General features: G+C 35.5%; 1 protein-coding gene across 1 annotated transcript in view; it reads right to left on the bottom strand.

Annotated features, from left to right (window-relative positions):
* The window catches only part of LOC125648935 (leukocyte tyrosine kinase receptor-like), a 247458-nt gene that overhangs the window by 172016 nt on the left and 60442 nt on the right, over window positions 1-15000 (bottom strand). The window contains exons 7-8 of the mRNA XM_056164604.1: window positions 8234-8335; window positions 4492-4650 (exon numbers count right to left, since the gene is read on the bottom strand). Coding sequence (XP_056020579.1) covers window positions 4492-4650; window positions 8234-8335 — 261 coding nt within the window. The remainder of the gene's footprint in view (window positions 1-4491; window positions 4651-8233; window positions 8336-15000) is intronic.

The raw sequence follows: 15000 nt of genomic DNA, 5'->3' as shown, positions 1-15000 counted from the left end.
GAAATTCACCATTTGTTGTGCATCCTTTTCTGCTTTTCCTAAATAGACATTTTGTTTTTATACTGGATCAGTAAATTTAAAGAAGTCCTTCAAATGATAAAGACAATAATCACTATACCGTACCCTAAAACCAAACCCTTACCCCCTAGGATTGTGAAATTTACAATTTGTTTTGCACAAATACGCTATGTTTCCAAGTTTGGCTCCGCCCTGGAGCCAGAACCTCCATTCCAGGGATCATCAAATTTACAATTTTGGAAAACCCTAAAAGGGCTTCCTGCTCTATATCACTATCCATTTAGTTTTTCTAAAGATATGCAGTTGTAGGGAAAAATTTTGAAAATTGGTCAATTTTTGCACCGCCCCAAAGACCCAAGGGGTGCGGGAGTCCTGAAATTTATGTCCTACTTGTCCTAATTCAAAAGATGCTTTAAACCAAAGGATGGGAACAGTAGTTATCAAGAAGAAGTTTAAAATGTTCTATTTTTCACACATTTGATAACTGACCATTTTGGTACCACCCTGATACAAAAACTCTTACTCCTGGGACCACCAAATTTATAATTTTGGTAAAGAACTAGGCCTGCCTGTTCTTTCTAAATATCTAGAAGATTCAATTTAGTATCTATAGCACTAATGAAGATGTTATATAAGTGTTTTACACAAAAACCATATACCAAGTTTGACTCCACCCTGGGATCAGAACCTCTACCCCATGGATCATGAAATTTACAATTTTTGTTAGAAGCTTCCCTACTCTACATCACATTGCATTTAGTTTTCCTTACACATGTATGTTTGTAGAGAAAATTATTTTTTTGAAAATTGGTCAATTTTTGGCAGTGTTTGCCCCACACCTACAGCCCAAGGGGTGCACGAGTCCTGAAATTTATAACTTATGTCCCCGTTGTCCCAAAGATGCTTCATACCGAATTTCAGAAGAATTGGAATGGTAGTTACCAAGAAGAAGTTGAAAATGTTCAATTACTAATGCATGTCGGACGCAGACCACATTGCAATAGGTCACCTGAGTTTACTCAGGTGACCTAAATATGCAAGGCAGTTTTCGACCGAGCCATACAGGGATTTTTTCATTGATCTTGAAAAACACAGGGCATGTATAAAATGTTCCAAGGCAGGGATTCGGAAGGAAACAAAAACTGGATGTGGAATTTTTTAAGAAGACACAAATTTAGTGATTTTTTGATTAATTCAGCGAGAGCTCATTTTAGCGACTTTATAATTTCAGGAAAGATAACTATTACCTCCGATATGTAATAAATTGTTAGCAATAGTCAAATTTAGCGATCTCATCACTCTCGCTATTAACACCAAAATTGAATCCTTGCTAAAAATTCTGCTTATAAGGTAGCCCCACAATAAAACCTGCAACCCTGACAAATGCATTATATTATTTAGGTAGAGACCTCAATGTTCTCTATAATTATGTGCACTTGGATATTGCTAATGCTAGACATTCAGTAATATCGCAGAAGATATTTAAACATTTAGTACATATTTGCGATATGATTCATATAGTCCTACCCTAATGGGTCTAAACTCCTAATGTGAATTTCAAAATTTTGCTAGCTAGGATCTTTCATGCACCATATAGATTATGCATCCAGTTTTTGTGTCAAGTGTCTAGAAGAAACCAAGAAATCTATGAAGTTCATAAATTTTGCTCCCTTATCCCAAAACATAAAAGTTTTTCAAGCAGGTGTAATTTTGAACAATTGCACAGCATTGAGATGTCAAATGACTGTACACTAAATCTAACAATTGCACAGCATTGAGATGTCAAATGACTGTACACTAAATCTAACAATTGCACAGCATTGAGATGTCAAATGACTACACTAAATCTAACAATTGCACAGCATTGAGATGTCAAATGACTGTACACTAAATCTATCACTGTTCTACAGTTGCATGGCAGTGGAATTCAAAAGACAAACATACCAATGATTTAAATAACGATTTTGGGGTGGGGGATGTTCGGAAAATTAAAGTGAGAGAACTACCCATTGTGAGATGCTAGGTGCGTATTAGTTGTTCGGAGATAGATTTTCCAAAACATGAATCTCCTTGCAATGCAACAAAATCTGGTGACCATGTCAAATATATCAGTTCATACCACAAATATAGAAAAGACCCATTTATTTATTAACATAAATTGTAATTATCATTTCATACACTTGACTGTTCAGGGTCTAGTCGCCTGTCATCAGGCCTTGCTGTATTGACAGGCACAGATCTACTATCCACATGCTATCTATCTTATACATGTAAAACTATATATAGCTCGATCTTTTTAGTAAATCATATTAATTAAAATTATGCATATTGTATCAGCAAAAAATGTTTAAATCATTCATTAATAGTGAAAGCCTACATGCATTTTATATAGTGCAAGAATGATAACTCTTACATTCTGGAATATTTTATTTTGGTGTATTCAATAATAAAATACTTTGTTTTGTGTTTCTATTGAGTGATGAAGATAACAAACATTGCAGGAAACATTCATAATTCATATAACCAGGTTATGCAAATTTTCTCTGCAATGATTACTAACTTTATAACCAATAAAACAACTAAGAAAAGACATTTTACAATCTAATTAAAATTGGATCCTTTGATCTACTATTGCTACACATGTGTAGCGATAGTACATGAGCGTATTATACTAAGGTCATTTTATTGTTTAAATTCATTTTTTTTTTTAAATATCAATTAGATTTAAGTAAAACATCATATTGTTGACTTATTTCCTACTTCATACAGAAAACGCAATACTCCCTTTGACCTTGACACTCCATATTTGGTAATGATTAGGAGGACAAGACTTAAAACAAGTGGCCCATAGGCCACATCACTCACCTGAGTCACTTTGGCCAAATACTTAAAGATTTTCCCTAATATATATTGATCCCTATTGTGGTTCCAACCTATCCCCGGGGGCCATGATTTTTACAAACTTGAATCTGCACTATGTCAGGAAGCTTTCATGTAAATGTAAACTTTTTTGGCCAATGGTTCTTGAGAAGAAGATTTTTACAGATTTTCTCAATATATTTGTATGTAAAACTTTGATCCCCTATTGTACTTCCCTGGCCCAGTGATTCTTGAGAAGAAGATTTTTGAAGATTTTACCCATATATTCACAGGTTAAAATTTGATCCCCTATTCTGGCCCCAACCTACTCCCGGGGGTCATGATTTTAAAAACTTGAATCTGCAGTATGTCAGGAAACCTTCATGTAAATTTCAGCTCTTCTGGCCCAGTGGTTCTTGTGAAGATTTTCAAATGACCCCACCCTATTTTGGCATTATTGCGATTACCTCTCCTTTGAAGGAGGCAGGGCCTTTCATTTGAACAAACTTGAAAGCTCTTTAGCCAAGAATGCTTTTTGCCAAATTTGGTTGAAATTGGCCCATTGGTTCTGGAGAAAAAGTCAAAATGTAAAAATGCTTACAGACAGACGACAGACAACAGGTGATCAGAAAAGCTTGCAGCTAATGTAAACTAAAAGTATGATCACTATAATAATTTTGGCTCAACCCTGGAATAAAACCCTTACCCCCTAGGATCATGAAATTTACAATTTTGGTAAAGAACTGCCTACTCCTTTTAAATATCTATCTAGTTTCAATTTAGTATCGATAGCATAAAACAAGAGGCCCCATAGACCACATCACTCAACCGAGTCACCTTGGCTCATATTTAAATATTTTCCCTACATATTCACATGTAAAACTTTCATCCTTGTTGTGTGCTCAACCTACCCCCGGGGGCCATGATTTTTACAAACTTGAATCTCCTCTACGTCAGGAAGCTTTCATCTAAATGTAAAATTTTCTGGCCCAGTGGATCTTGAGAAGAAGATTTTTAAAGATTTTGCCTTTACATTTGTATGTAAAACTTTGATACCCTATTGTGGCTCCACCCTACCCCTGGGGGCCGTGATGTAAACAAACTTGAATCTGCAATATGTCAGGAAGCTTTCATATGAATTTCAACTGTCCTGGCCAAGTGCTTCTTTTTTTCCCCTTATATACTCGCATGTAAAACTTTGATTCCCTGCTGTGGCCACACCCTAACCCTGGGGGCCATGATTTGAACAAACTTGAATATGCACTATGTCACAAAGCTTTCATATAAATTTCAACTTTTCTGACCCAGTGGTTTTTGAGAAGATTTTTAAATGACCCAACCCTATTTTTGCATTTATGTGATTATCTTCCCTTGGAGAAGGGTGTTCCCCTTCATTTGAATAACCTTGAATCCCTTTTACCTTAGGAAGCTTTTTGCCAAGTTTGGTTGAAATTGGCCCAGAGGTTCTGGAGAAGAAGTCAAAAATGTGAAAAGTTTACAGACAGATAGAAGGACAGACAGAGAGACAATGGGTGATCAGAAAAGCTCACTTGAGCTGAGCTAACAATAGGATAAATAGTTATATCATAGTGGTCAAATTTCATGGCAATTTACCAGTTGTTGTTCTTGTAGTATGATCATATTGAGGCCCAGTGTTAGAGGTTGGTGTCGAGTTTTTATGCCTGATCCAATCCAGCTCATCCCTGCCTTGAACATTTCTCCAACCACATAAACCTTCCTCAAAGTTGCAAAGTGCTCCTTCTGGCAACCTGTCTGTGTTAACAAAACATTACATTCAAAGTATTCGACGATGTTATAATTTTCCATGACATTGCTTGCATCCTATCTTGTCATTACAAAATAAAGTGCGCCGCCACGGCACATGATACGCCCGTCACATATTGTTAACAGTATAGATTGTACCCATTAAAACTTTTTTTTTTATATCACCTTAATTAAATGTCACAGTGACCTTAAAGTAGGATGCAACACACCTTCTACCTAAGATGCATTAGTTGACCAATTTTGGTGATTCTAGGTCTAATAGTTTTCAAGTTATGAGCTGGACAAGTTTTTGCCATATATGGCCATATCTTCTTAATGAAAAGTCACAGTGACCTGGTTTTAATGTGCGACACACCTTCTACCCAAGATGTATCTACAGACAAAGTTTGATGATTCTAGGCCTTGTAGTATTTAAGTTACGGGTCGGACACAAAAAAGCTAACAGACGGACGGACAGACGGATATCTTCTTAATGAAAAGTCACAGTGACCTGGTTTTAATGTGCGACACACCTTCTACCCAAGATGTATCTACAGACAAAGTTTGATGATTCTAGGCCTTGTAGTATTTAAGTTACGGGTCGGACACGAAAAAGCTAACAGACGGACGGACAGACGGATATCTTCTTAATGAAAAGTCACAGTGACCTGGTTTTAATGTGCGACACACCTTCTACCCAAGATGTATCTACAGACAAAGTTTGATGATTCTAGGCCTTGTAGTATTTAAGTTACGGGTCGGACACGAAAAAGCTAACAGACGGACAGACAGACGGACGGACATGAACGCCATACCATAATACGTCCCGTCTTAAGACGGGCGTATAAAAACTTGGGGTATATTACCAGAGAGCATATTTTGATAGTTCCTGGTTATGGCAAGCAAAAATGTGATGTCAACTCTTACACATTACAGAAGGTTGTGTATGGACATTACTAAGTTATTGTAGCAAAGAAAGGGGAAAAAATATTTGGATCAATCGGAGATCGAAACCCAGGATCCTTGCATTACAAGTTAGGTGATCTAACTACTAAGCTGTTTATACAGAAATAATTTTGATTCAGCTGGTGTTGAGAATCAAAATCCTTGCAATACACACATCTTCAAGTTGTTTACAAAGGCCCCGACTTTAAAACTGTGAGAGGAGTTAAAAGGACAAACCATGTACTCACTTTATATTTCCTCAAAACTGACCAAGTTCAACAAATAATTTTCTAAAGAAAATTGAAGAATATCAAATCCTTGCCACATGCACATCTGCAATACTCATACATTCAAATACTCCGTCAAATATATGAGAGGGTTCTCACTATTTAGATGGACAAATCATGTACTCTCTATGTAAATTTCCTCAAAATGGACTAAGTTCAACATAAAAAAATTCAAAAATTGAAGCAAATCATAATCCTTCTTGCATGCACATATTCAATACCCATACAAACACAGTAAAATAAGGTCCTCACTTGAAAATTGTGGGAGGAGTTAGCCGGACAAATTATGTACCCTTCTTAAAACATTAATTTTCATATAAAGGGGCAAAACTGCAACACAATCTAAACTGAAAACCACAAAGAAACTACATAGCTAGTTTCAACTTGATATGTGACAGAGAGAAAAAACCCATAAAAACAGAAAACCCAGAACAGACATCGCTATACCATAATAACGACGGGTGTATAAAAACAAGAAAGAAATGTTTGCAAACATATTATATGCCCCCCCCCCCCCTCCCCCAGTTCTGCAAAATGTAAAAGGCTTAAACTTAAACACATGAATCATTTAATTGATAGTAGTGCCAAAACAATTCAAGCTGTTAAGCAAACAATATCTTCCTATGTTCACGGTGGATTGACCCTTGGCTTTTGACCATGTGACCTAAAAATCAATAGGGGTCATCTACTCCTTACGATGTACCAGTGTACCAAGTTTGGTGTCAAATCAAGCAAATAATTCTTAAAATATAGAAGACAATATATTACGACATCCAGTTTGACCCTTGACCTTTGACCATGTGAACCCAAAATTAATAGAGGTCATCTGTTCCTTATGATGTACCAGAGTACCAAGTTTGATGTCATTCAAGCAAAGGGTTCTCAAAAATATTGAGAGGACAATATCTTCCTATGTTTAGTTTGACCTTTGACCACATGATCTCAAAATCAATAGAGGTGATCTACTTATTAGGATGCACTAGTGTACCAAGTTTGATGTCTGTTAAGTAAACCGTTCTCAAGATATTGAGTGGATAGCATCTTCCTATGTCCAGTTTGACTCTTGGCCATGTGACAGCAAAATCAATAGAGGTCATGTACTCCTTACGATTAACCAGTGTACCAAGCTTGATGTCTGTCAAGCAAATGGTTCTCAAGATATGGAGCAGACAGTACATCCCTATTTCCAATTTGATCCTTGAACTTTAACCACATGACCTCAAAACCAATAGGGGTCATTTAATCTTTAGAATGTACCAGTGTACTAAGTTTGATGTCTGTCAAGCAAAGGGTTCTCAAGATAATGGGCGGACAATATCTTCCTATCTTTAGAGGGTATTGACCCTTGACCTTTGGACCGGGGTTCTTGTCTACACATAACCAACCCACATATGAAATATCAATATGATGAAGTGAATTGTTCTCAAGATATTGAGCGGACGTGGTCTACCGACCGACTGACAGTTGCAAAGCAATGTGCCCTTTTCTTTGAAGGGGGGCATAAAAATTTGACCTGTAGAGCATCTACAAGCTCAGCATTACACACACACACACTACTATATCCCCTCTCGCAGTGAATTACAATTTAATACTTAGTTGCATTACAAAAAATCAACAATTCCTTAAGGATAAATGACTGAGATAATCCCAGTTAACTTTACAAGATCTTCATTTGTTTGTATGTAAAGTCTTGGCTCTCCTTGCAATATCACATTGTTTTTGCAAATCAATTGTCAAAAATGTAGAATAAAATGTAGGTTTTACACCCTGTTTAATTTATGGAGCCATTTCAAAGTTCAAACAACCACAACTGATGGAACTGTATGCAGCTTTGGTTGGAAAATTCAAGGTACATAACTCTGTCTGCAGCTGGTGTAGAAAACTAAAGAAAATTGGTACAAAAGTATTCTTTCGTTTTGAAATATTTCCAATTATTTTAGCTTATTTTAGAAAATATTACTGTACATGCATTTTTCCATGTCATAATTTCTCTGCCATACGGTGTTGAAAGAATCATGAGTCATCTAGACCTAAAAATATTTTTTACTTTGACACAAAAAAAAAATCCACGGAACATCCTAGTAGCATTTAAAAGCTTTGTCTAAGTGCTAAGAAAAATTCATAAATACGCAATGCAGGGTTTTTGACCCTCATTACCACAATATGAAGTCTGGGATTTGAGATGGTAATTAATTCCTTTGGGCAATTGGTAAGGTTTTTAGTTTTGCATCCTATCTTGGGACTGTTGCTGAAGAAATATACCATCATTAATGATTGACCTGCAATCCCTGGAAGGAGAGTAGCAATGAAGAAAATCATGTAGTAATTGAAATAATACATCTAAATTTCCGCTGCATTACCATAACAATGTGTGCCTTCCCACATATCCTCAGGTGTGCTAATTTTCTTGTCTCTGCAGAAAGTTAAGCTGGCAAAGCAAACCGGTCTAAACAGTTTACCATCTGCAAAAGAAAATCTTTATAAGGTTATTCCACAAAGATATTGGCTGGATACCATTCTATTTTCAGTTTTCACAAACGATAAGATAAATCAACCATGAAAAATTAGGTTGAGAGACAAAAATTATGCACTTTTATAAATGCATTATTATTGCAAAAAACACAATATCTACCACAAAATTTTCTTATGAAACCACCAATATTTTTGCATTATTCACAAACCTTTACTTGGAAATTCAATGGACAAACATATTACACAAAAATTGAAATCTTTATATAACAAGAGGCCCATTGGCCCGATCACTCACTTGAGCAGCAGTTCCTAGCAATAAACAAGCTCGCGTTAAACTATCATTATTCAAGCAGCTTGGTTCAGAAAAAAACTTTTCAAAGGTATTATTTATCAAATTTAATTATCTAACATCACTTCAAATTAACTAATTATCATATGCCCTTGTAGATAGGTATGGCCTTTCATATTAACAAATTTCATTTAAGAATGCTTTGTATCAAGTTTGGTTCCCTAAACAATCGCATGTAAACTTTGATCCCCTATTGTGGCCACACCCTAACCCCATGGGTCATGATTTTTACAAACTTAAATCTCCACTTTGTCAGGAAATTTTTCATGTGAATTTAAGCTTTTCTGGCCCAGTGGTTCTTGAGAAGATTTATAAATTACCCCACCCTATTTATGCATTTATATGATTATCTCCCCTTTTAAGGGGGCATCAAAGGGGGCGTGGGACTTCATTTCAACAACCTTAAATCCCCTTCGCCCAAGAATGATTTCTTCCATGTTTGATTGAAATTGGCCCAGAGATTCTCGAGAACATTTATTTATATACATGTATCTGCATGTAAAACTTTGATCCCCTATTGTGGCCACACCCTACCCCCAAGGGCCTGATTAAAACAAATCTGAATCTACTCTATATCAGGAAGCTTTCAGATAAATCTCCACTCTTCTGGCCCAGTGGTTCTTGAGAAGAAGATTTTTAAAGATTTTTTCCTATATATTTCAATGTAAAACTCTGATCCCCTATTGTGGCTTCAACATACCCCCTGGGTCATGATTTTGACAAACTTGAATCTCCACTATGTCAGGAAGCTTTCATGTAAATTTCAGCTATTCTGGCCCAGTGGTTCTTGAGAAGAAGATTTTTAAATGAACCCACCCAATTTTTGTGATTATCTCCCCTTTGAATGGGGCATAGCCCTTCATTTCGACAAACCAAGGATGCTTTGTGCCAAGTTTGGTTGAAATTGGCCTAGTGGTTCTGAAGAAGAAGATGAAAGTGTGAAAAGTTTAAGATGACGCTGACAGACAATGAACAAATTTTGATCAGAAAAGCTCATTTGAACCTTTGGCTCATGTGAGCTAAAATGTCACGAGTATCAAGATAATAAAAAACAAGAGGTCCACAGGCCTTATCGGTCACCTGAGTACTAGTGAAAAATTATCACTACTCCCAAGGGCTACGGAATTTAGAAAAAATTTCCTGTTCTGAATATATAAACTGAATTTTAACATGCAGCAAAAGTATAAAACAAGATGTGTTCTTACAACTTCAATGCCCTCATAAGTTAATACACTGATGAAAGGCTTCACATAATATAATAGGTGTATTAACATTAAAACATTTTAAAAAGATATGACTAATTTGGACCCATCCTAGAGTCAAAACTCTGGGTTGTGAAATTCACCATTTTTTGTACATCTTTTTCTGCTTTTCCTTAGTATGCATTCAAATTTTATACAGTATCAGCAAACTTGCACATAAACACAATATACTAAGTTCAACCCACCCTGGGGGTCAGAACCCCTACCCCGGGGATCATGAAATTCACACTTATGGCAGAAGCCTTTCTGCTTTACATATTAATGCATTTAGTTTATCTTAAACATGTGTTCTAGAGAAGATTTTTGAAAATTGGTCAATGTTGGGCAGTTTTTCCCCAACCTCTAAGGTCCCAGGGGAGCAGGAATCCTCAGATTTACAATTTATGCTCCCCTTGTCCCAAAGATGCTTGAAATACCAAATATGAAAAGAATTGGCATAGTAGTTATCAAGAAGAAGTTAAAAATGTCTATTGTTCACACATTTAATAACTGACCATTTTGGCCCCACCCCGATACCAACACCCCTACCCCTGGGATCATCAAATTTACAATTTTGGTAAAGGACTACCTGCTCTTTCTAAATATCCATTTAGTTTCAATTTAGTATCAATAGTACTAAAGAAGATGTTATTTAAGTGTTCAACACATAAATGCTATATTACAGTAAAATATCTCTATCTCGAAGTCCGAGGGACCTCGAAAAAACTTCAAGATATCCGGGGGTTCGAGATATCCAAAATCGATCTTGGATATATTTTTTTTGAAGGAGGATATTTGATGCATAGTATGGGATTTACATTATAAACAAAAACCCCGTTGCCGGTTCTTATAGTTTAATACAAGTTGATAAATTAATATTGTGGAATTTCAAAGACAAACATTTCGTTTTTTAAATATATATAAACATCCAATTGAATTCACAATGCGTCTCAAAATTAAGATGATCGTGCCTGTATGCTTACTTTAAGTTTACTGATGTCCAGGCTCGACTGGGATGTAGTTATTGCATTGTAATGAAAGAACTTATCACGTAAGAAACAAAAAAGACGGATTTTAAAAAAAAAACCAAACTTTTAAATGTTTATTAAAGAAATTTTCGTGTTTTCTCTGTACTAGTTTTAATGATGAAGCGTGTATTATTAAATGCATTATCGTTATTAAGAGCATTACCTTCAAGCGTACTTCAACGATTTTGTGCGTTTATCTAACCCACATGTTAATATAGAGCGTGTGTCTTTCAAAACACCATCCCTGGAATCGGGTGTGTAAGTTCATAATTGGTGGTGAACTTTGAGGTTTTGGGTTAATTTTCTCATGTATTGTGTTTTCAATTTTGTTGTTAACCAAGTCGCTTTGTGTATAGGTTTTAGGTTAAGTAATTGCTATTTCAGTGCAGAGGGGTTTTAAGAAACTATCTGGGCCATATCAGGCAGTACTCTCAGCGTTTCAGTAGGTGCTCGGTGTGGGAATCAGAACATGTGAGACCGCGCTGTACATGGGTGTTCCACGTGGTGGATTCAGCAATTATTTTGTGGGCCTAGTGTTGGCATTGGTTTAAAGTCGGCATTACCCACTATCGTTGTCCAGTGAGAGACCTGTGAGTCAGGGACTGGAAGCGGAGGGGCTGTTAGCGCTGCGTTGTGTATGGAGGCCTGGTGGTACCAAGAGTGACGTGGCGTTCAATTGAATTGTGCCGAGTACCAAAACTTTCATATTGAGTTTCAGTAAACTAACATTTTATCATTTTATTTGAGAAATTTTGTATTTACAAAACATAATTTATTACTGTTTAACTTTTTCTGTAGTTAGCGGAATTTGCTACTATTTGAACCATTTTGTAATACATTTATTACCAGTTATATTTTCAGCCTGGAATGACAAATTTGTTGCATTGACTATTGAATTGTCTTGACAATTATACGTTATATTGATTGTCAATATTGCCAGGTTTATTATATCAATTTATATTTTCTTTCTCGGTGAGAGTGTGTGTGTATGTGAAAGTGTGATTTCTTTGTGTTTTTCAAACATCTTTATATTTCTTATCTTATTGCTAAATAAATTTTCTTTTTATTTATTCTACGATTTATCATTTTCTCTATTGCCTACACAAAATCCAAAATAACTTCATTACAAGTAACTTGGGCCCCGCCCTGGGGTCAGAACCCCTACCCCAGGGATCATGAAATTTACAATTTCAGTAGAGGCCTTCCTGCTCTACATCAATATGCATTTAGTTTTTCTTAAACATGTGCAGTTCTTGAGAAAAAGATTTTTGAAAATTGGTCAATGTTGGGCAGTTTTTGCCCTGCCCTAAGGCCCCAAGGGTGCTGGAATCCTGAAAATTACAATTTATGTCCCCCTTGTTCAAGAGATGCGTTATAACAAATTTGAAAGAATTGGAATGATAGTTATCAAGAAGTTAAAAAAAATGTCTATTGTTCACACATTTATTAACAGACCATTTTGACCCCACCCTGATACCAAAACCCCTACCCCTGGGATCATCAAATTTACAATTTTGGTAAAGGACTACCTGCTCTTTCTAAATATCCATTTAGTTTCAATTTAGTATAAATAGCACTAAAGAAGATACCGTGCAAGTGTTTTACACGTAAACACTATATAACAAGTTTGGCCTCACCCTGGCGTCAGAACCCCTACCCCGGGGAGTATGAAATTTACAATTTTGGTAGAGGCCTTCCTGCTCTACATCACTATGCATTTAGTTTTTCTTACACGTGCGGTTCTTGAGAAAAATATTTTTTTAAATAGGTCAATTCTGGGCAGTTTTTGCCCCGCCCTAAGGTCCCAAGGGTGCTGGAATCCTGAAATTTACAATTCATGTCTCCCTTGTTCCAAAAATGCTTCATATCAAATTTGAAAAGAATTGGAATAATGGTTATCAAGAAGAACTTAAAAATGTCTATTGTTCACACATTTAATAACTTACCATTTTGGCCCCACCCTGATACCAAAACCCCTACCCCTAGGACCATCAAATTTACAATTTTGGTAAATGACAACCTGTTCTTTCTAAATATCCATTTAGTTTCAATATAGTATCAGTAGCATTAAAGAAGATGTTATTTAAGTGTTTTACATGTAAACACTATATACAAAGTTTGGCCCCGCCCTGGGGTCAGAACTCCTACCACAGGGATCATGAAATTTATAGTTTTGGTAGAGGCCTTCCTGCTCTCCATCACCATGGATTTAGTTTTTCTTACACATGTGCGGTTCTTGAGATGAAGATTTTTGAAAATTGGGGGTGCTGGAGGTCTGAAATTTACAGTTTATGTCCTCCTTGTCCCAAAGATGCTTTATACCAAATTTGAAAAGAATTAGACGGGTAGTTATCAAGAAGAAGTTAAAAATGTTCAATTGTTAACGAAGAACGACGGACGACAACCAATTGCAATAGGTCACCTGAGTTTACTCAGGTGACCTAACAAAAACTTCATTACAAAAGTTGATTTATACATTCAATTTCAATTCAAGGGTAACAGGAATTTACTTCATTAAATGCATAAATTTGCTATATCCATGTTCATTAGAGACAAATAATTTTAATCTAAGCCATAAATTCACTATGTTTAAATTTTACTGTATACCTCTGTCAACATCTCAAAATAAGCTGTGCTATTCCACGTGTATATCCAGTTTTTCACTGTTAATGAAAGTAAAACTAAGAACTAGTTTATGAAATATCAGGAAAATATTGGGCAAGCAACTAATTGTACTTTTTATTTCCTCATGCATATCTACATGCATAGTGTAATCAAACAATATCAGCATCTCTACACAATTCAATGCTTTTTGTGTGACAGAAACACTTGACATCTGCTTCATATTGATTAACTTACATATATTTCTACAACTGAAGTCAAAACCATATTCTATTTGAGCATTTTTACTGTTTTACAAGAATCTTGAAAAACCCTTAAGACATCAACAGATATGTTGATTGATTGTAAATATTTTAACGTCTCTCTCAAGAATTTTTCACTCATATGGAGACGTAACCAATACCGGTGAAGGGCTGCAAAATCTAGGCCTATGCTCGGCGCTTATGGCCTTTGAGCAGGGAGGGATCTGTACTGTGCCACAGGGCCTCGGTTTTTGCAGTCTCATCTGAAGGACCGCCCCATTTAGACGCCTCTTAAGATAAGCAAGGGGTACTGAGGGTCTATCCTAACCCAGATGTATATGTAAGTGTACGGAACAATAACTCTGGGAAAAGACTGGAAAAATAATTACACAAAATAAATACTTTGGGGGACATCAACAGGTAAGATGTCTGATAAATCATCTTTGTAATGAAATTGGGAGATAAAACAATTTTGAATGATTTAAATCAAAATAAATGCTTATTGTTAAATAATGATGAAAGAGGTGAAGTTGGTCAAATTCACATGATTGAGAAATGATTGCATGGAAGCCTATTTTTCTGCACTTGTGACTTTTTGGAAGTTATCTGCCCTTGGTAAAAAGAAGAAAAATCTAACTTTCTAAAAATCAGTGCCGTAAATGATTAATTTTTTTCACATTTTTATAAAGAGAATGTTTATGTAACTTTTTACCAAGAGATTAAGTATATGAAAATATAATTTCTTTTAAAAAGATTCTAATGAAACATGCTTTCCCTATAAACTTCACTGTAAATGTCAAGGTGAAATAGAAATAAATCAAGTAGTCATAAAAATTCTCTGAATTCCTATCATGGATTATTTTAATTTGATAAATTCTTCAAAACAATTACAAAATTCATTCCACTTTATTAGATATGAAATTTGATTGTTATAAATTGAATACCTTTAGGACATACATGATGTGTTCTCAATACATGTAATACATAATTTTTCATGTTATTTCATATAATTTAATTGCTCTCTATTTCGTTTCTACAACAACAAAAAAAGGGGTATATTACCATGTCTGTTTTATAGTTAGCATATTTGATAGTTCTTTGTTGCAAGTAAAAATGTGATTTGAGCTCTAATGTATTACTGTCCATTTATACTGACTACTAGCAAAGAAGGAG

This window comes from Ostrea edulis, chromosome 5 (genome assembly GCF_947568905.1).
Source record: "Ostrea edulis chromosome 5, xbOstEdul1.1, whole genome shotgun sequence".
Classification (NCBI taxonomy): domain Eukaryota; kingdom Metazoa; phylum Mollusca; class Bivalvia; order Ostreida; family Ostreidae; genus Ostrea; species Ostrea edulis.
Note: the sequence above shows the minus strand (reverse complement) of the source record. Positions and strands in the feature narration are given on the sequence as shown.